General features: G+C 43.6%; 1 protein-coding gene across 2 annotated transcripts in view; it reads left to right on the top strand.

The window, feature by feature from the left end:
• Positions 1-14355, top strand: part of ticrr (TOPBP1 interacting checkpoint and replication regulator) — a 46670-nt gene extending 32315 nt beyond the window's left edge. For both annotated transcript variants that reach the window (XM_033050492.1, XM_033050493.1), the window contains exons 20-22: positions 91-3001; positions 6929-7051; positions 12905-14355. In XM_033050492.1, the coding sequence (XP_032906383.1) occupies positions 91-3001; positions 6929-7051; positions 12905-13047 (3177 nt within the window). In that variant the 3' untranslated portion in view covers positions 13048-14355. The remainder of the gene's footprint in view (positions 1-90; positions 3002-6928; positions 7052-12904) is intronic.
• The last annotated feature ends 7882 nt before the right edge of the window (positions 14356-22237 follow it).

Here is a 22237-nt window from a genome sequence, read left to right on the forward strand (position 1 = left end):
TGCATTTCAAAAATTATCTGTGGAATCTTGCATTTATGATGTAAACTCATACTGAATTTAGTTTCACTAACTTTTTGTTTAATCTCTCAGGATCCAAAGTCTTATCCCAAGCAAATGTTGATGTCTCCTGACAAGTCCAGAGCTGCCCAAGAAGCCTTGTCAACATTGCATTATTTAACGCCAAGAAAGAAAGCAACGAATGGCAAGAGCCTAAATGTTGCCAAAAATTTATTAATTGAACGCTTTTCACCCCGGAATATGTCAACAGACTCTCAATTGCAGTCACCAAGACGAAGTGAACGTTTGATTAAAGCAACGTCCAAAGAAAGTAATTCACCGTGGAAAATAGAAGGCCAATCCCTGTTTAGATATCCTTTCAATGTCAGTCCACAGCTGAAGCCAACATCTCCTTACAAAGACCAATCCTTGGTCAAACTATCTTCTAGACGGAGTGAGCGCTTAGCATCTCCTTTCAGAAACATCTCAACTACAGAATCTTCTTCCCAAGTGAAAGCAGCATGCAAAAATGTACCTGTATCAAACTGTTCAGTAACGGAGTCAGAAGAACTATCCCCATCCTGTTTGATTGATACTTGGCCAAAAAATAAACTTTCAAAGGTCAGTACATCAGTAAAACAAAAATTAAGAAAGTCAAAATCAGAAGAATTATTGATCTCGTGCATGCCAAGGAAATGTTTCGATTCTCCCCCAAAATTGGACCTGCTGGAGTGTTCAAAGAAGACTGGTGAAAGAGGTCTTGATTCAAGCCCATCTGATAAAAGTACTTATCTGCGGTCAAATTCAAGCACCCTTTCTACACCGAGGAGTATTAGCAAACTTAGTCCTCCAACGCCACTTAAAACACCAGTCATGACGAGATCAATGTCTCTTCTACATTCACCAACGAACTTTAGTGAGAGTCCAGTTGAGTATCGTGTTACTCCAAAATCGCAGTTGAAGACACCGTCTAAATCTGCAACACCACCTAAAAACCTGGTGAAGACACGGTCAATGTCTAACAGAACACCAGCCAAATCTCAGTCAAAGCCCCCATCCAAACACTTGAAAACATCACCTAAATTCCCTGTAGAAATTGAGTCAGTTTTAGATACAACACCGTTGTATATTGAAGAGTCGGGAATTTCTAAAAGCACTGCAATATCTCCATGCCTCAAATCAAGGATGAGAGCAAGGGCTGGTCTTAACATTGTTTTCTCAACAGTTGATCAGAAAACGGCATCAAAGTGCAACTCGGCACCAGACAAAAGCCCTGCTGAAACTTTGTCACCAACTATGTCAAGTTCCATGTCTCCATCTCTCAATGATGCAAAGAGAATACTTGGTGTCACAGAACTTAAACATAATGTCTGTGATTTGTTTGAAGCTTGGACAATATTGGATACATCAATTAAAACAGGTTCTAAGACTGAAGCAGTTATAGTACCAATAAACATTCCACCAAAACCTATTACTGCAGCTCCTGGATTAAACCATGAATTGAAAACCCCAGAAAAAAATAAAAGCACAATTCATAAAGCAAAGAATAAATCTACCAAGGTGTTTGGGAAATCAAAGTCTGATGCTATGCATCAAGGAAACATTGGGATTCCTAACATAACTGAAAACTCTATCCCCTGCCAAACAACTTTGGACACGACTATTGATAACTCGCAGAATCATAGATCTAATGCAATTGTAGCTTTGGATTCATCACAACCTGTCTCGTGCCCTTCTGAAAACACAACCTCTGAACTCATTTCCAGTGTGAATTTGATATTGGAGAAACCAGATTTGTCTCATTTGGTTAGTAGGATGTATTCTGATGCAGGGAGCTTGCAAGGAGAAGAAAGTAGTGATGTCTCTCAAGTTAATATTTTACCAAGGGACGGCACTGGTTTAAGAATGAAAATTGCTGTGCAGAGAAACCTGTCTAATTCCGGTGTTCTTGACTTTGTGGCACCGACTAAATTGCCCCTGCTTCAAAAGGAATCAATGTCCTACGAGTTCCGCTGGACTCCAGATAGGAGACAGAGACTTGCAGCGGCACGGCAACAGCAAATGCTAGAGGATCCAATGGGAATGTCACCGCCAAAGGTTTTGAATCGGCCCTCAATGCCAATCTATGAGGTTGAATTGGAAATGCAAGATTCTGGGCTTCCCAAACTTCGATTCAAGCGGACCAATTCTAGTACAGGGATTAAACCAAAGGTGGAGAAATCTGAAAGCAATCATAGTCCTCCCTCAGTTTGTTTAAAGAAAAGTGGATGTGAAAGCCCATTAGGTGAATCACAAGCACAGTGGTGCGTTAAACATTCAGGAAAAACTGAAGGCCATATATCTCCATCACTTTGTTTCCATAGTTGTCTCAGCACTCCAGCAAAGGCTACACCCAGAAAAGGTGGAGTTCAGACTTATATCTGCCAATCTTATACTCCAACCCAGTGCTCCTCTAACACATCCTCTCCGTCACAACCAGATTTGGGAACAGTCCCATGGACTCCTTCACCCACACACAAGCCCTGGCTGTCCCAAACACCAGATGCCATTAAAAACTGGCCAAGGAAGAAGAAAGCAGCCACCACTCCACTCAGTAGGAAGAGGCAGAAGATGGACAAACCTGCAGTGGCGCAAAAAGATGGCAGCTGTTCTACTGAACACGAAAGCAGCAAAACTGTACCTTTGGAAGAGCTAAGTATGGAGGGAGTGAGCAGGTTGCAAGATCGATCGCCGAATGTGGAATGGGACCAAAGATTGCCAGATAGTCCAGTGAAAACTTTTGCCCTCCGTTCCAGAAAACGTGGAAGTGGTTTTATTTCCCCTGTGGCAACAGAAGGAAGAGATGTTAAAAAGCGAAAGGAGACTCATTTTACTGGAACATGCTCAGATTCGGCATTTGCAATGGTAGAGCTACAAAATAAATCATCTTCACCCAGCACGTCTGCTCCGATTCATAAAACTATCTTGCACTGTTCCGTTGAGGACGAGGTCTTCAGTAATCCAGGTGATTTTCCGAATTCCCTAACTTTTCTCAAAATTATAATTGCACTAAAGAAAATAAAGTTGCTGGAAATTTGTTATAGATTCTGTTTAGTTTATTGTCACGTGTATAGTGCAAGGCTGTTTGTTGCGGGCTAACCAGTCAGCAGAAAGTCAATACATGATTGCAACCAATCCATTTACAGTGTATTGACAATAATAAGGGGATACTGTTATTGCAAGGTAAAGCCAGCAAAGTCCAATCTAGGATAATCTGAGGTAGATAAAATGGCTGGAGAGACTCAGCGGGTGAGGCAGCATCTATGGTGAAGGAAAAGGTGATGTTTCGGGTCGAGACCCTTCTTTAGAAGACGTCTGAAGAAGGGTCTCGACCCGAAACATCGCCTTTTCCTTCGCTCCATAGATGCTGCCTCGCCCGCTGAGTTTCTCCAGCATTTTTATCTACCTTCGATTTTTTCCAGCATCTGCAGTTCCTTCTTAAGGATAATCTGAGGGTCATCAAAGAGGTAGAGTAGTTCCGCACTGCTCTCTGGTTGTGGTAGGATGATTCAGGTGCCTGATTACTGCTGGGCAGAAACTCCCTGAATCTGGTGGTGTACGTTTATATATGTTTTGCCTGATGGGGGAGAGGAGAAGAGGGAGTGGCCAGGGTGCGACATGTCCTTAGTTATGCTACTGGCCTTGCCGAGGCAGCGCGAGGTATAAATTAGAAGGGAGATTTGGTTTGTGTGATGGTCTGGGTTGTGTCCACAATTCGCTGCAATTTCTTGAGGTCATGGATGGAGCTGTTCCCAAACCAAACTGTGATGCATCCTGATTAAATGCTTTCTATGGTGCATCTGTGGAAGTTGGTGAGAGTCGTAGGGGACATATCAAATTTCCTACATCTTCTAAAGAAGTAGAGGTGTTGGTGTGCTTTCTTGGTCGTTGCTTCAATATGGGTGGTCCAGGAGAAGTTGTTGGTAATATTGACTCCGAGGAATTTGAAGTTTTCAACCATCTTCAGCACGGTCAATACAAACTGGAGTATGTGACTTCGCTTCCTGAAGTCGATCACTATCTCCTTTGTGTCGTTGACATTGAGAGAAAGGTTGTTGTCTCGACACCAGGACACGAGGTTCTCAATCTCCTTCCTGTCCTCCGTCGCATCATGATTTGGTATCCGGCCCACATTGGTGATCATGGGGCAAAAGTTCAGCTGAGTGTTTCCAGCATTTTTTTGCTTTTGTTATCAAATTGTATATGGACAGCACAATGGTAGAGCTGCTGTTTCACAACACCTGACCTCGGGTGCTGTTTATGCAGAGTTTGTATCATCTGTGACCACATGGGTTTCTTCCGGGTGCTCGGTTTCCTCCCAACTACGTGGGGGATTGCAGCTTTAATTGGCATAGTGTGTAGGGGGTTGATGAGAAAGCGGGATAATATGGAACTAATGTGAATGGGTGAACAGTTGGTCGAGGTGAACTCTAGGCCGAAGGACCTGTTCTCATGTCGTATCTGTAAACTATTGGCTTCTAGTTGAAAGGGAGGTTAAAGGACAAGGATCGAAACACTCTGACCCTGAAAAGTGTCATAATGGTGTTATGAATTCATCTTTTAGAGGTAACCATGTTATATATGCTCATAGTTGAAGAAGGAGGGATGCAACTTCAAATGGATCTTTCTTTAACTGAAAATCAGATGAAGATACCATTATAAAATGACACTGGGACGCAAAAATCGGGCCCTGCGACCCATTGATTTGGTAACACAAATATAATTCACTGTGCAATCCACATATGTGCTTGTTGCATCCATAAGAATTAGGGCCTTTGCAAGAGTTCAGCTTGCTTGAAGTATTCAGTCTAAGTGAATCCATGTGCAATGCAAAATTTGGTATAACACTGCTATTAATTCCCAGGACATTTTATTGAGGTTATCAGTCATTTGTATTTATTTGGGTTTTTTTTTAGAAATGTTGCTTGTTTGCACTAATTTGTTTGCAGCCCATTTTTAAAATGTCCTGTAAGTTAGACGTGCCTTATCTAGTCTTCAGCCCATCACTTAACCCTGCATTGAGAATTTTGGTGACTATTAATTTTCAGCATGAGAAGAAAAAGAGTAGAGTGGTCTGCATGGTTGACGACACCTAAGTTGGTGGAGTTACAGACAGTGAGAAAGGCTGTCGGGAGATACAGCGGGATATCGATCAGTTGCACAGATGGGTGGATTGAGTTTAACCTGTGCAAGTGTGGAGTGTTGCATGTTGGGAGGTTGAATGTAAGGAGAGAGTATAATGACAAGAACCTTAACAGCATTGATGAGCAGAGGCGATCTTGGAGTCCAAGTGCATAGCTCATGAAAGGTGTCGGCATAAGAAGATATAGTAGTAAAGAAGGCATATTCTATGCTGGCCTTCATTGCTAGGGGACGACAGATGGCACAATGGGCTAAGTGTTCGGCTGGCAACCGGAAGGTAGCCGGTTCGAATCCCGCTTGGAGTGCATACTGTCGTTGTGTCCTTGGGCAAGACACTTCACCCACCTTTGCCTGTGTGTGAATGTGTGTGAGTGATTGGTGGTGGTCAGAGGGGCCGTAGGCGCAGATTGGCAGCCACGGTTCCGTCAGTCTGCCCCAGGGCAGCTGTGGCTACAGAAGTAGCTTACCACCACCGAGTGTGACTGAGGAGTGAATGAATAATGCGATGTAAAGCGCCTTGAGTATTAGAAAGGCGCTATATAAATCCCATCCATTATTGTTATTAGGGGAATTGACTAAGATGCAGGAAGCCGTGATGCAGCTCTATTGGACTTTGAATGAAAGCTATGCAAAAATGGCCCAATTCTTATCATCATTACCTTTTTGCATATCTTTCATTCTGGTCGAGACCCTTCTTCTCTGAGTTGGGGAAAGGGAAACGAGAGAAATAGTTGGTGATATAGAGAGATATAGAGCAAATGAATGAAAGATATGTAAAAATGGCTTGTGTCCTTTATCTTTTTTGCATATTTTTCATTCATTTGTTCGATATCTCTATATCCGTCTATATTTCTCGTATCCCTTTCCCCAGAGTCTGATGAAGGGTCTCAACCCAAAAACGTCACCTATCTGCACCTTTTCTCCAGAGATGCTGGCTGACCCGCCTAGTTACTCCAGCTTTTGGTGTCTATCTTCGACTGTAATAAATAGTTGGCCTGTGACTAGCACTGAGGATTTTATCTGTACCTTTTCTGTTTGGGGACTGAAGTTGATGCATTTTGCACAGGAAAGATTTTGAGGGATATGGGCTGAATGCGAGCAGATGGGACTAGTGTAGATGGGGCAGATTGATTTCCATGGGCAAGTTGGGCCGAAGGACCTGTTTTTGTGCTGTATGACTCGGCTGGCCGTTTATAGGTAATTAGGTGATGATGAAGCAAATTGTAACAATTGCCAAGCTGGCAAGATATCAAGCTGGAAAGGGTACACAGAAGAACTAGATAGTCTGAGCTATAGAGAGAGGTTGAGTATGCTGGGACTATTCCTTGGAGCACAGGAGCATAAGGGGTGATCTCATAGAGGTATATCATTCATGATAGGAATAGATCGGGTAAATACATAGAGTCTCTTACACAGAGTAGGTGAATCACGGATCAGAGAACATGGGTAAAAGGTGAAGGGGGAAAGATTTAATCGGAATCTGAGTGGTAACATTTTCACGCAGTGGTGGCTGTATGGAGCAAGCTGCCAGAGGAGGTAGTTGAGGAAGGGACTATACCAACATTTAAGTAACAGTTAGACAGGTACATGGATAGGACAGGTTTGGAGGGATATGGGCCAAACGCAGGCAGGTGAGACTAGTGTAGCTGGGACGTTGGCCAGTGTGGGCAAGTTGAGCTGAAGGGCCTGTTTTTAGACTCTGACTCAATACTTTATTTCTGTAACTTTTTATTTTATTTGTGTTCTGCAGTTGAAATATCACCAAGTTGTGCAGTTAGATCAGGCCTGTCTGCCAGTGGCCTAATGGCACTCACTCAGTCACCATTGTTGTACACTGGGAGAACACCAGTGAAGAGAAAAGCTGGAACCAAAGGTAAATATGATATGAGTATTGGATTTTAACTTGTATGTATTGTACATCTAATTGAGATTAATTTAAGCTGAACTAAAGGAAGACTAGTTTCAATTAGGACGAAATTCCGTATTTTCCATTGATCATCTTTCCTGCGTGCCTGTGTTTTATGCTGTAACTCCCTGGGATAGAGAATTCCATTCATGTATGACCACGAAGTTCATGCCCATATGTGTCAGAGTGGCCGTCTTATTATGAAACTATACGCCCCTTGTTTTGGCTACATGCAGGTGGGGAACCATCATTCATTAAGCAGCTACTCAACTAAACCCCTTCACAATTTCTCCTTCCAATAAACTCTATTGACTCAAACCTTTCTCAGAAGACAACTCTTCATTGGGAATCCACCTTGTGAACACACTCTTCATGACCTACAAAGCGAGTCGATCCCTCCTTGATTAAAGAGACAAAACTAGTACAGGCACTCCCCAACTAGTATAATAAGCAAGTGATGTAAACTCGCACTTTCGTAAACAATTCACCATAGGGAGCCCCGTTTCCTGAATCGCTTGTATTATTGCAATGGGAGGATGGTGAGAACTTCCTGTTCACTTCATAGATATAAACAAGTTGCTCGGTCTCAGTGTGACACTGGGAAGGCAAGGGAGGCAGTGGAGAGCAATTCCCGGCCGAGTCACCGACATCTTCCACAAGATGCACCAGCGGGCCCTTTCTCCGATGCAGCTATTGTCACGGCTCACATTGTAGCCCATGTTGACAGTGTTTTCTTCAGGCTGCCAACACCGCCGACAGGATGCTCTCGGATAACGTGGGGCTCCTGCTCCTCTTGCGATTCACTGTGAACGTCCTTCCCAGGTTTGACGTCCCAAAATGCAACCCCTCATACTTACAGTGCCCCCCATAATGTTTGGGACAAAGAACCATCATTTATTTATTTGCCTCTGTGCTCCACAATTTGAGATTTGTAATAGAAAAAAATCACGTGGTTAAGTGCACTTTGTCAAATTTTTTTTACGGGTATTTTTATACATTTTGGTTTCACCATGTAGAAATTACAGCTGTGTTTATACATAGTTCCCCCCCCCATTTCAGGGCACCTTAATGTTGGGGACAAATGGCTTCACAGGTGTTTGTAATTGCTCAGGTGTGTTTAAATGCCTCCTTAATGCAAGTATAAGAGAGCTCTCAGCAGCTAGTCTTTCCACCGGTCTTTCCATCACCTTTGGAAACTTTTATTGCTGTTTATCAACATGCGGACCAATAAGTTGTGCCAATGAAAGTCAAAGGATCCATTATGAGATTGAGAAACTAGAATAAAACTGTTAGAGATATCAGCCAAACCTTAGGCTTCCCAAAATGAACTGTTTGGAACATCATTAAGAAGAGAGCACTAATGAGCTTACTAATTGCAAAGGGACTGCCAGGCCAAGGAAGACCGCCACTGCTGATGACAGAGGAATTCTCTAGAATAAAGAAAAATCCCCAAACACCCGTCCGACAGATCAGAAACACTCTTCAGGATACAAGTGTGGATTTGTCAATGACCACTGTCCGCAGAAGACTTCATGAACAGAAATACAGAGGCTACACTGAAAGATGCAAAAAGTCGGTGGGGGGTGCTGCAAGCCGGCTGCCCTGCTAGCAACGTGTTAGTTTTTTCTACTTTTTTTTTTTTTTTTAGTATGTCCCAATGGGTGGTTTTAATGTTTCTCGGTGTGTCTTGTGTGGGGGGGGTAAGGGGGAAACTGCTTCAGTCGCCTCCTCCACGGAAAAGCGACTTTTTCGATGTCACCTCCCTCGCGGCCTAACACAAAGGATCGTGGTGGCCTTTCCCGGAGACGCGCCCGGGGCTTCAGCAGCAGGCGCAGCGTAGACTTTTTCATCGCGGAGCGGGCGAACTCTCGCCGGAAGGGAGCGTCCGTTCGCTGTCCCGCTGCAGCCCGAAACCGCGATTTGCGGTGCTTCCAACTGGCGTGGCCACCGGAGCCTGGGATCCCTCGTTGGGGACCCCGGAGGAGAAGAGCTCCGGCCCGCGACCTACTTCTAACCCCGGGCGCGGCGGGGACTTACCATCCGGAGCGGGATCCCTTGCCGGGGATCCCTGGAGAAGAGCTCCGACCGCCGGCCCTGCAGTCTGCGGTGCTTCTAACTGCGGCGCGGCGGGGACTTTAGATCTTTGACCGGTGGCCTACACCATTTTGAAGCTGCGGCCTCCGGTAGGGAAGCACCGATTTGGGACTTACCTTATCTGCACATCTGGCCGCCCGCAGCGGCGACTGCGGAGGGTTGTGGTCCCGACCATGGGGGAAAATGGAGGAGGACTGACTAAACTTTGGGCCTTCCACCACAGTGATGAATGGTGTGGTGGAAGTTTGTGTTAAATTTTTATTGTGTATTGTGTTTTTTTTTAATTGCACCGCTGCTGGCAAGATCATTTCACTGCACTTTATTGTGCACGTGATGAATAAATCTGACTTGACTGAGTTGAGTTGACTTGACTTGGTTAGCTGCTAAAATAGGATGGCCAGGTTACAGTTTGCCACGAAGTACTTAAAAGAGCAATCACAGTTCTGGAAAAAAGTTCTTATGGACAGATGAGAAAGATTACCTTACACAGAGCTGCCAAATGGTACGGATTTTCTGTATTTTGTACGGAAATGCGATTAGAATACGGATGTACGATTTTGTGTTAAATACGGTTTTTAAAAATACGTTCAGTTCAGTCTGAAGAAGGGTCTCGACCAGAAACGTCACCCATTCCTTCTCTCCAGAGTCACTCCCTGTCCTGCTCCAGGTTTAAATAGAGCACTGTCAGTTTAACGCGTGGGAATTTAAATGAAGTGCTGTCGGCTATAGCGCTGTGGATTCTAAATATAGCGCTACTGGCTGGAGCGCCATGGGCTTTACACATAGGGCTATGAGTCACAGACTGTTCAGGAAAATTCTCGTATAACAATGAGTCTTCGGAATTCTCTTTCTCAGTGGAAGTTGAGCCATTGATTCTTTTTCAGGCAGTGGTAGAATTCTGAATCAGCCTAATGGTGAAAGGTTACCAGTGGGATTGACCTTGATTTTACAGAATGGTGGGTGGGCTCAAGGGGGAGAGAGGGAGGGGTGGAGAGATGGAGAGCATGGAGAGGGGGCGGACAGAGGGAGAGGGAAGGAGGGAATAAGAGGGAAGGAGAAAAAAGGAAGGAGGAGAGAGAGGGAGGGAGAGGGCGGCTTCCAAAATGGCTTCTACATCATCTGGTGCTAAAAGCAGGAAGCAGCCGTTCAAACAGCAGTGTACAAAAAGATGGCAATGAGTGCACTGTCAAGTAAGGTGCGTTGAAGACATGTCAATTGGTAGCAAAGTTATGCTTTCTTGTATTCTTACATGGGTATGACCGCACATTAAAAAAAAACAGAAAAATGGCACCATGTAAAAATACTGATTTCCTCAGGAAAATACTGATTTTCAGGTACTAGAATACTGAAATGCTCTGACAAAACTTGGCAGCTCTATATCAAAGTGATGGCAAGAGTAAAGTATGGAGGAGAGAATGAACTGCCCAAGAACCAAAGCATACCACCTCATCTGTGAAACACAGTGGTGAGGGTGTTATGGCCTGGGCATGCATGGCTGCTGAAGGTACTGGCTCACTTACCTTCATTGATGATGCAACTGCTGATGGTAGTAGCATAATGAATTGTGAAATGTATAGACATCCTATTTGCTTAAGTTCAAACAAATGCTTCAAAACTCATTGACCAGCAGTTCATTCTAACAAGACAATGATCCCAAACATACTGCTAAAGCAACAAAGGAGTTTTTCAAAAGTTTAAAACGGTCAATTCTTGAGTGGCCGTCAATCAATTGAGCATGCGTTTATATGCTGAAGCGAGAACTGAAGGGGCTTAGCCCCCAAAACAAGCATAAGCTAAAGATGGCTGCAGAGCATCACCAGAGCAGACACCCAGGAACTGGTGATGTCCATGAATTGCATCAAAGGATATACAACAAAATACTAAACATGACGACTTTCATTTACATTTCATTGCTGTGTCCCAAACATTATGGTGCCCTGAAATGGCAGGACTATGTATAAATACAGTTGTAATTTCTACATGGTGAAACCAAAATGTATAAAACTGGCCTTTATTAAAATCTGACAATGTGCACTTTAACCACATGTGGTTTTTTTTTTCTATTACAAATCTCAAATTGTCATGTACAGAGGCAAATAAATAAATGATGTGTCTTTGTCCCAAACTGTATCTGCATTAAACTTAATTTGCTATTCCTTAGACCACTTACCCAGCTGATCAAGATCCTGCTATAGTTCTTGATAATGAATGAATAAGTTTATTGGCCAAGTATTCACATACAAGGAGTTTGTCTTAGTGCTCCTCCCGCAAGTGACAACATAACATAGTGACAGTTAGGAATGATACATAAAACATTAAACATTAATAATAAAACATTATTGATTAAACATGTGAATTAAATTAAATACCAGAGCAAAAGGAGGCTACAGATTTTTGGTTACTGAGTAAAGCTATTCGTGGAAAAAAGCTGTTTTTATGTCTGGCTGTGGCAGTTTTGACAGTCCGGAGTTGCCTTCCAGAAGGAAGTGATTCAAAGAGTTTGTGGCTAGGGTGAGATGGGTCAGAGATGATCTTACCCGCTCGCTTCCTGGCCCTTGCAGTGTATAGTTTGTCAATGGAGGGAAGGTTGCAGCCAATAACCTTCTCAGCTGATCGGACGATTCGCTGCACCCTCCGGATGTCGTGCTTGGTGGCTGAGCCAAACCAGACCATGATGGCGAAGGTGAGGACAGACTCTACGATGGCCGTATAGAATTGGACCATCATTGCCTGTGGCAGATTGTGCTTCCTCAGCTGCCGCAGGAACTACATCCTCTGTTGTGCCTTTTTGACTGTGGAGTCGATGGTGCCCCCCCCCCCCCCCCATTTAAGGTCCTTGGAGATGATGGTTCCCAGGAACTTAAAAGACTCCACAGATGTGACTGTGGTGTTGTTGATGGTGAGTGGGGTGAGGGGAGGGGGAGCACTCCTAAAGTCTACAATCAATTCCACTGTTTTAAAAGCATTCTTAATCCTATTCACTAGCTACAATACCACCTATTTTAGTGTCTTCTACAAACTTACTGCCCATGGCTTGTACATTCTCATCCAAATTATTGATATAGTTAACAAGCAACAATGGAGTTAGTCATGGGCCTGCAGTCCAAAATCTTTCCATCATCCGCTTCCTACCATCAAACCAACTGTGTCCAATTAGCTACTTTATCCTGGAAGCCATAAGATCTAACTTTCCAAGGCAGCCTACCATGCAGAGCCTTTTCAAATGCCTTACTGAAGTTCATTTAGACTACATCTACCGCTCTGCTGCAATCAACCTGAGTTACTTCAAACAATTCAATTCATGAGATACGATCTCCCACGTATGCTGACTATTATTATTCAGCCCTTGTTCTTCCAAATGCATGAATTCTCTCCTTGACTTACCACAGATGTGTCATCCTTGTTGTTTTAATTGCTGGTGTCCAATTTGAGCAGTCATATAAATTTCTGTTGCCTTTTCCAAGTGGCATTGTCTACATTTTGTTTGTAATTCTTTGACCTGAAGGGCAACTCAAACCAATTTCTATCCTGCCCTCAGCTGGTGAATGTGCTTGTGAACGTAAAAGCCAGTGACTTGTTTCTGAGTCTAACCTTTTTTTCTCTAGTAAAAAAAATTTTTTTAAAGCAAAATGAGAAACGCCTGGGATCTTAGAATATATAATTTCTACTTTGCTTGGCACATTTAGAATTGTGAAATTAATGTTCGTCACTTTGAATTGTTCACAGATACAGTGTGTGAATCATTGCAAACAGACAACTCGCCTTGCAGGAGATTGGCCAGCGACATTGACCAAGATAATTCTCCTTTTGCCAAAATGCCTGTTCGCCGCTGCATCACAAAGACCTACTCCAGGAAAAAAAACTACTAATTAACAAGCATCCAAATCTAGGATAGTTTTGTTTCAGTTCCTTTTCACTGGAGAAGCAATATGCAGTTCTACAGAAATCCTGAATCTTGGAATTGTTTTGTGGTGGTAACACTGGATGTGATAAAGCATTTCAGGTGGAATCAATTTGGAAGGAAGGAAGAACACTACATTGCCACAAGGTTTTGAGTAAACCATGTTTACTTAATGAGACGGACTGATCCATTCAAAGGAAAAAGTATTATGTTTTTAATATTTAAATATTGTATTTGAAAAATGCTCCCTGTCCCCTAATTGCGAGTACAAACTTGGACTAAAACTATTTGGATTAATTGAAGGCAGAATTTAAAGTGGGTCATTTACTCTGTCTTTTTCACAAGGCTGGATCAAATGAAAAAGGACTATAACTCTTGCTGTGAATTGAATTTCACACATAGAAATGGGTGGTTCAATTATTTATTTGGATGGATGTTGCTGATGAGAGGAATAATATTATAAAGGATAAAGTAAAGTGGATTGAGGGTCATCTTTGTTATACCTATGATTAAAATCATTATCATTGCAATGTTTTTTAAACAGAAAGTCAAAAGTTTGCAATGATATACCAACAGTAACCATTTTAACTTTCTCCAGATTTTATCTTTAGCTCTAATTGGAATGTGTATGAAAAATATACTTAAAAGCTGCCTTGAATTCCCAGTGACTTCAAGGACGTTAACCTGAGACGAGAGCAGATTCTTAAACCACATGCCTCTGCCCCTCGCGTCGCAGTGGTCAATGTAGTTCAGTCGTCCATCTGAAATATTTAATTTGATCCTGGTTTTAAAATTGAATTCCCTAATGTGTTAACAAGACCTTTACTACTGGGAAGCACACATTTTATACTATTAAATAAAATTTTATCTTTTCAAACTTTGTCACTATTTAATTTTTTTAATGGATTTTTACAGAAAAGCCTCAATGGTTTTTACTGGTTTTGAGGTTTGTTTTAAATGAACTCCATTGATGGTTATATTTCAGCAGAAGATAACGAGCCCATCACACGTTGAATGCAGATGTTGGTCGTGTACAAGATTTCTCTGTATGTACTAAATTAGGGTAGTGGAAGTGTAAATATTGTGTAAAGTGGTCTTAATTTAATGAAAGCTGTTATAAGTATTTCATTTAGATTGTGATAAATTTGTTTATTTTGGAATAGACTGGAAATTATATTACAAGCACCTGGAACTTGTACATGTTACTTCATAGACCTTGATGAAGGCTCATTAAAGACAAATGAACCTTGCGTTTCAAGTGTTCATCCACCAACAATATGTTTCCAATGTGTTGATTTCATTTTCACTAAGTTCTTCCAATATGAAATAATAAAGAGATTTACAAGTTCAAGTTTGTTACTAAAATCGCAGTTATGTAACAGAATAACTTACATTCTGTTACAAGCAGTTAAGACCAACACCAAACGTTAAAAAAAACTCAAAACAAATAACTCCCTATTAATTACGTATGGGGCTTTTTACGAGTCTCATAGTAATTGGAATTGTCCATCGATTTGTCTTTTTTTGGGGTGGGTAGTTAATTAACATTTTTTTGTAGGAAACACTTTGTTGTGGAAGGTAATTTTCTCCTTCAATACGGATGTCGGGATATAAATTTTAAATACCAACAATTTTGCCTGTAAAGAATGTTATACTTCCAGAAAATTAACAAGTTATTTTTATTTTTCTCTCAAAAAAATCTTATTTACACAGAAAATTATAGCACGGGACATGTAGACACAAGGAACTGCAGATACTGGAATCTTATGTAGAACACAATGCTGGAGTAACTCAGTGGGTCAGGCAGCATTTTTGGAGGGAAAAGGGTAGGACAGGGCAAGGGTCAATTCAGTTTCAGTTTAGTTTATTGTCACCAAAGTACAATGAAAGGCTTTTGTTGTGTGCATCTGAGGTCAAAATTGAACCCAGGTCTCTGATACTGTGGAGGAGCGGCTCTACCAACTGTGCCGGAGGGGCCAGCTGAGGAGTTTTGGCCCGGGTGCGGGACTTTGTGCGCGATGTCAAAACTCCTCAGATGTGCCCCTGAAGTTTTAAGTTTCTTGTCATGTATCAGAAGTTACACTAAACTATATACATGTGCACTTGAGTTTTTATTATTATTGAGGATTTGGATAAGCTTTCCTAATTTGAACTATCTGATGTCCAGAACCTTTTCTTATGTTCTCTTCAAATGTTTAGGTTGTTTTCTTCATTCCTTCTTCAAAGGGTTGATTATTGTAGCAAAATTGGTATTGGTTTGTCACTTCATCTAGGATGTTCTTCATAAAATATTCCCATATATTGGGGGTAAGTAATTTGATCTTTGTGATGAGGTGTGGGAAGGGATGAATTAGTTGGGCAGACAGTTGTCTATATTCAAAATTCTGATAAGAACACATGTTTGCTTAAGGTTGTGCTGGATTGTGCCCCCAGAGCAAAGACACAGAGTTAGAGCATTGTGCATAGCACTTAAGCTGGAAAGAGTGCAGAGAAGATTTGCCAGGATTTAAGGGCCTGAGTTATAAGGAGAGGTTGGGCTGGCTAGGACTTTATTCCTTGGAACACAGGAGGATACGGGGTGATCTTGTAGAGGTGTATGATCACTAGGGAAAATGTAGGGTAAATTCAGTCTTTTACCCAGGGTAGGGGAATCAAGAACCAAAGGAAGACACAAAATGCTGGAGTAACTCAGTGGGACAGGCAGCATCCCTGTAGAGAAGGAATGGGTGACGTTTTGGGTTGAGACCCTTCTTCAGACTGATGTCAGGGGTGGGGGCGGGACAGAGAATGTAAGATGTGGGAGAACTGGGAAGGGGGAGGGGATGGAGAGGGAGAAAAGCAAGAAGTTAGACAAGTCGATGTTCAAGTCAAGCTACCCATGCAACATGTGAGATGCTGTTACTCCAATTTGCACTGGGCCTCACTGACAATGGAGGAGGCCCAGGACAGAAAGGTCAGATTGGGAATGGGAGGGGGAGTTGAAGTGCTGAGCAACCGGGAGATCAGGGAGGTTAAGGCGGACTGAGCGGAGTTGTTCAGCGAAACGATCGCCAAGCCTGCGCTTGGTACTGAGCGGAGGTGTTCAGTGAAACGATCGCCGAGCCGAACCAAGGGAGATAGGTTTGACATGAGAGGGGAAAGGTTTAGCAGGAGCCAGAGTGATAGCTTTTTTTACACAGGGTGGGGGTAAATGGAACGAGCTGCCTGAGGAGATAGTTATGGCTGGTACTATAACAACATTTAAAAGGCATTTGGTCAGGTACATGGATAGGAAAGGTTTACTGGGATATAGGCCAGATGTGAGCAGGTGGATCTAGTGTAGATGGACATCTTGGTCACATGGGCAAGTTGGGTCGAAGAGCCAATTTCTATGCTGTATGAAAGGCTCTGTATAGACGTCACTGGAAAAGACCAGGTCATATTTCACTTGGGTAGCTTACACCCCAGTGGTATGAATATTGATTTCCTTACCTTCAAGTAACCCTGCCATTCCCTCTCTATCCCTCTCCCACCCAGTTGTTTTCACCCAACAAATAGCTGTTGAAGGAGTAAGCTATTTAGAACGGAGACGAGGAAACACTTTTTCTCACAGAGTGGTGAGTCTCGAATTCTCTGCCTCAGGCGGCGGTGGAGGCAGGTTCTCGATGCTTTCATGAGAGAGCTAGATAGGGCTCTTAAAAATAGCGGAATCAGGGGATACGGGGAGAAGGCAGGAACGGGGTACTGATTGGGGATGATCAGCCATGATCACATTGAATGGCTCAAAAGGCCGAATGGCCTACTCCTGCACCTATTGTCTATTGTCTGCCATTGGCCTGTTTCCTTTGTCATCGTACCTTTTTTGCATTTTTAAAATTAATTATTCTTTATCTCTCTACATCTCTATATTACTAAAAGTCTGATCTTGACCACTTCCTGTTCTGTATATTGATTTTAGAAAAAACGCTGCCACTTACGGCTGTGATATTTGGCCATCTTACTCCGAGTCCCTCTCCGCTGCGCAGGACAAGAGGATTTTTCTCATCGATGAAAAATAAAAGAGTTATTAGTGCTTAAAATTTTTTGAGATTCTCTCTCCTGAAGGCCACGCCCCTTCCGGAGGGACAATAAAACCCGGACGTGTTGAGTGCCTCAGTCAGTCTATGCAAGATGGTGGAGCAAGAGAGTCAACGCTGTGAATAACAATGAACACGTGTCTACTAAACTGAGTGGTTTTACTGACCTGTCAGTGCCCTTAATGTGGTTTGAAAATATAGTTTGGAAATGCTAATGGGGCTTTTTCACGGGGCGACTTGACGCAAGAGTTAACCAGAGTTTAACATCGTGGGAACCTCGTGCGATAACAGTACGGCATTCGTGGACCACCGTGGCGCTAACGGCAGGTAATCGTGTAACTTGGTGACTCGGGAGAAAATTCAAGCAAGTTTGAATTTCTCCAAGAGTGACTTGTACACTTGTGGTTGAGCATTGCAACATTATATGAACGTAGTGGCCAGTGCGATATCCGTAATAACTCTTGCGGTTACCGTGGGAACTCCTGCGAACGGTGAACCCGGAAGCTGGACAGAGGGGACAGAAGGTGAGTAAAAATTGTCTTCTGTGGGATTGAATTTAAAAAATAAAGATTTGCATCCGCATATGGACATCAACTTATTCATGAGTTATGTTAATGAGATTCAAGAAAATAACTATGATCTTTAAAAGGGACTTTACTGAAAGGTCCCGCATTTTTATGGTCTGTGAGAAATTTTTCACATGTACTTCTTTGAGAGATACAGCTCGGAGTCCTCGCCGACTAGCGATCGATGCCTTTCCGAAGCAGGGTCCAGAACGCTACCAATCAATGTCTCCAGAGACCCGTGTAAGGAGTGAACTGCACATGCTGGTTTAAACCGAAGACAGACACAAAAAGCTGGAGTAACTCAGCGAGTCAAGCAGCATCTCTGGAGAAAAATAGCTGATGTTTCGGGACGAGACACATCTTCAGACACAATTCCGATTAGGATGTCTGAAGAAGGGTTCCGATTCGAATCGCCACCTATTCTTTTTCTCCAGAGATGCTGCCTGACCCGCTGACTTACTCCAGCTTTTTATGTTTTTTTCCCAGATCTGACTTACCTGCTGAGTTACACCAACATTTTGTGTCCTTTTGTGCGTATTAACCAGCATCTGCAGTTCCTTTAGACATTACCTAACTTCAGATTTTAGAGATATAGCGCGGAAACAGGCCTTCGGCCCACCGAGTCCGCGCCGACCACCTATTCTTATCCGGCTTCAGAACGGTTCTTCCTTCCATTCGTTTGGGCACTGACCCGACCTACCAACCTACCTCAATGCGGACATTGGACTTTTTCCCCCTGGAAACATATATTCTGAACTGGTATTTTCCTCTTCGCTCTACTTGGTGTTCTTGTGCATGTGTCGGAAGGAACAGCAGATGCCGGTTTAAAGAGAATGCTGGAGTAACTCGACGGTTCAAAATGCTGGAGTAACTCAACGGGACACGCAGCATCTCTAAAGAGAAGGAACGGGTGACGTTTCGGGTCGAGGCCCTTCTTCAGACTGTACGTGGTTTGGTTATATTCATGTATAGCATTATCTGATATGATTGTATAGCACGCAAACAAAAGTTTATTCCCTGCATAGAATCATACAGCGTAGAAACAGGCCCTTCGACCCAACTTGCCCACACCGACCAATATGTCCCATCTACACGTCCCACTTGCCCGCGTTTGGCCCATAACCATCTAAACCTATCCTATCCATGCTTCAGTCTAAAGCGTTTTAAACATTGCGACAGCACCTGCCTCAACTACCTTAACGGATAGCTCATTCCATACACCCACCACCCTTTGCGTAAAATAGTTACCCCTTAGGCTCTCATTAAATCATTCCCCCCGAACCTAAACCTGTATCTGCTGGTTCTTGATATGAGACAATAATAACAAACCAAAGCGAGTTGGGACATCAACGGGGAGATCCTGGATAAACCCAAGGTAGACACAAAATAGAGGAACTCAGCGCAACAGGCAGCATCTCTGGGGAGAAGGAATGGGTGACATTTCGGGTCGAGACCCTTCTGATATGCTGCCTGTCCCGCTGAGCTACATGTTGTGTCTATCTTCGTTTTAATCCAGCATCTGCAGTTCCTTCCTGGCCGAACCCGATTGAAAGATGAGAGGCTGGGCGATAGAGCACTGGGTGTGACAAGGATCAGGCTTCAGTAAGCAAAGTAAAGAGAGGTGGCAACGTTATGGAAATGAAGCGGGTAATCCGAGTGATGGCGAGACGGTATCCTCTAATGTGTCGGAAAGAACTGTAGATGTTGGTTTGCGCCGATGATAGACACAGTAATACTGGAGACAGACATAAAATACTGGACGGGCAGCATCTGGATAAAAGGAATGGGTGAGGTTTCGGGACGAGACTCTGAAGAAGGGTCTCGAACCGAAACGTCACACATTCCTTCTCTCCAGAGATGCTGCCCGTCCCGCTGTGTTACTCCAGCATTTCGTGTCTATCTTCCGTATGCTCTGTGATGGTCATCTCGGAGTCAAGTGGCAACTCTGGTCTGTAGACACGAGGAATTGCAGATGCAGGAATCACGAGCAAAACACAGAGCGTTGGACGAGCCTGACCCTTTGAGTTCCTCCATCACTTTGTGTTGAAGTCAGGTCTGGACATTGCTTGGCTCAGTCTCAGGCGCCGGCTAACTAGGAAGGACGAGTCAAAGTCCAGCACTAACACTCAAGAAATAACGTTTGCGGCCTGATGTTCCCAATATTTAATTGAAATCATTAATAAAGTAAATAAATAGATACCGGTCTAATCAGTATCTACGGGATTGGACAGGCTAGATGCAGGAAGAATGTTCCCGATGTTGGGGGAGTCCAGATCCAGGGTCCCAGTTTTACAGTCTACCATGGGAACTCTTTAACTCAGTAAAGTAAAGTAGCCTTTATTGTCATATCAGCGCACAGGCAGCAGTTGATTGTTGCTCTATTCAGTTTCCCAGGGGGTCGGGACGGGACTGGAGTTGGGAGGGAAAGGTGGGGGAGTCGAGGGAGAGGAGGGCGAGACAGATGGGGGTGTCTTCATTTACTGGCGGCGGGTGTCTGTCACTGAAACAGGCAGGTGAGATTTCACATCCACCTTGTGTGTGCCTCTCTCTCTCTCTCCCTCCCTCCCTCTTACACAGACTGAGAGACTCTGCCTCTGTGAGTGTACGTCTCTTTCTCCCCCTCTCCCACACACAGTAAGACCGAGGTACTGTGCTCAGTCCATTTGTGTATCCCACATACACAGTAAAACATGTCTCCAAATGAGCCAATTCAACCAAGGGAGGATATCTATAGTGTGTGAAAAAAAAGTGACATCATTTGTGCCACGTGATGATTTAACAACACTTCACAATGTTCATTCAAGATTTAACGGGAAAGCTCGGGAGACGGACAAGTCACTCACACAAATAACAGAAATGCCGAGTACCGTGGGAACTCTTTATCTACCCCCCGTTATATCGTGTGATATCGTGCTAGACCACGACCACTTCACTCTGGTTACATCTTGCGTCAAGTCGCCCCGTGAAAAAGGCACTTAAAGCTGTGTTGCCTTTGGTTTGGAAATGCTAAAGCTGTGTTGCCTTTGGTTTGGAAATGCTAAACTTGCCTTGCCTTTGGTTTGGAAATGCTAAAGTTGCCTTGCCTAATTAAAGTTGCCTTGCCTAATTAAAGTTGCCTTGCCTAATTAAAGTTGCCTTGCCTAATTAAAGTTGCCTTGCCTAATTAAAGTTGCCTTGCCTAATTAAAGTTGCCTTGCCTAATTAAAGTTGCCTTGCCTAATTAAAATTGCCTTGCCTAATTAAAGTTGCCTTGGCTAATTAAAATTGCCTTGCCTAATTAAAAGTCTAATCTTGACCACTTCCTGTTTGCGCTTTATATTGATTTTAGAAAAAACGCCACCACGTATGGCTGTGGTCTTTGGTCATCTTACTCAGAGTCCCCCTCCGCTCATCAGGTGCCGAGGATTTATCCCATCGATGAAAAATAAAAGAGTTATTAGTGTTTAAAAAATGGTGAGATTCTCCTGTCAAACATGCCATGAAGGCCACGCCCCTTCTGGTGGGAGGGGGAGGGACTATAAAACCCAGAAGTGTGGGCGTGGCTCAGTCTCTGCAAGATGGAGGAGGGAGAGGTCATGACACGCTGTCTTTAGTGCCCTATCACCCTGCTTGAAATGGTATGAAACTGCACTTGAATTTGGTGGCCTTGCACCCCGCTTGAAGTGGTAAGAAACTGCACTTGAATTTGGTGGCCTTGTACCCTGCTTGAAATGGAATTTCAAGGAATAGCCGTGAGTCAACTGCCAGCCCATCAGCCGTGAGTGAGTGAGCTGCCAGCACAACGGGCTTGAGTGACTGAGCCGCCAGCCCAAAAATCCATTTGGCCCACAATGTCCATACTAGCCCTCTGGAAACCAATCCCTTCAGCGCACAACACCCACACTAGCGCTCCAGAAAGCCCCTCCCCCCACCACTGGCCACCAATATTGGAATTGGTGGAGAGGTGGAATATTGCGTTGGGGGACCAGCCCTCCCCTCTGATGTTGGGGCCCAACGGGTCCCACCTAGTCTAGTCATCGTCTATAATTCTTGTTTACCTTATCCCTAACCAGTCTACCCGAAACGTCACCCATTCCTTCTCTCCAGAGATGTTGCCTGTCCCGCTGAGTTACTCCAGCATTTTGTGTCTTTTAATTGCACTCATGGGTTGGTGGCACTGAGTTTGTTTTTATGGCTTGGAGAGCAAAATTTGAGAAGTTTGAGGTCTAAAATGAATTGACACAGTTTATGATGTGTAAGAAAAGCAAAAGCATTTCCAAGAGTTGAGATGAGATTTGAGAGACGAAGTTAGGGGGTTGGGGGTGGTTCTCTTTTAAACTTGGCCCTATTGATTTATGAAAGTGGCAACATATGCAGCAAATGAGAGTGAAGCAGGGAGCTGGAAGGAAAGCAAACAATTGGACTGCTCTTGGGTGGTGTGGGGTAAGGGCAGAGGTATGTCAGTGGGGGAAAGGCGCATTTGTCAAGGCGTGATGAAAAATCAATTTTCTTAATGGCGTCCTTTCTCTGGATATCCTCCAGAGGGCACACCTTGTTC

The sequence above is a fragment of the Amblyraja radiata genome, chromosome 34 (genome assembly GCF_010909765.2).
Source record: "Amblyraja radiata isolate CabotCenter1 chromosome 34, sAmbRad1.1.pri, whole genome shotgun sequence".
Classification (NCBI taxonomy): domain Eukaryota; kingdom Metazoa; phylum Chordata; class Chondrichthyes; order Rajiformes; family Rajidae; genus Amblyraja; species Amblyraja radiata.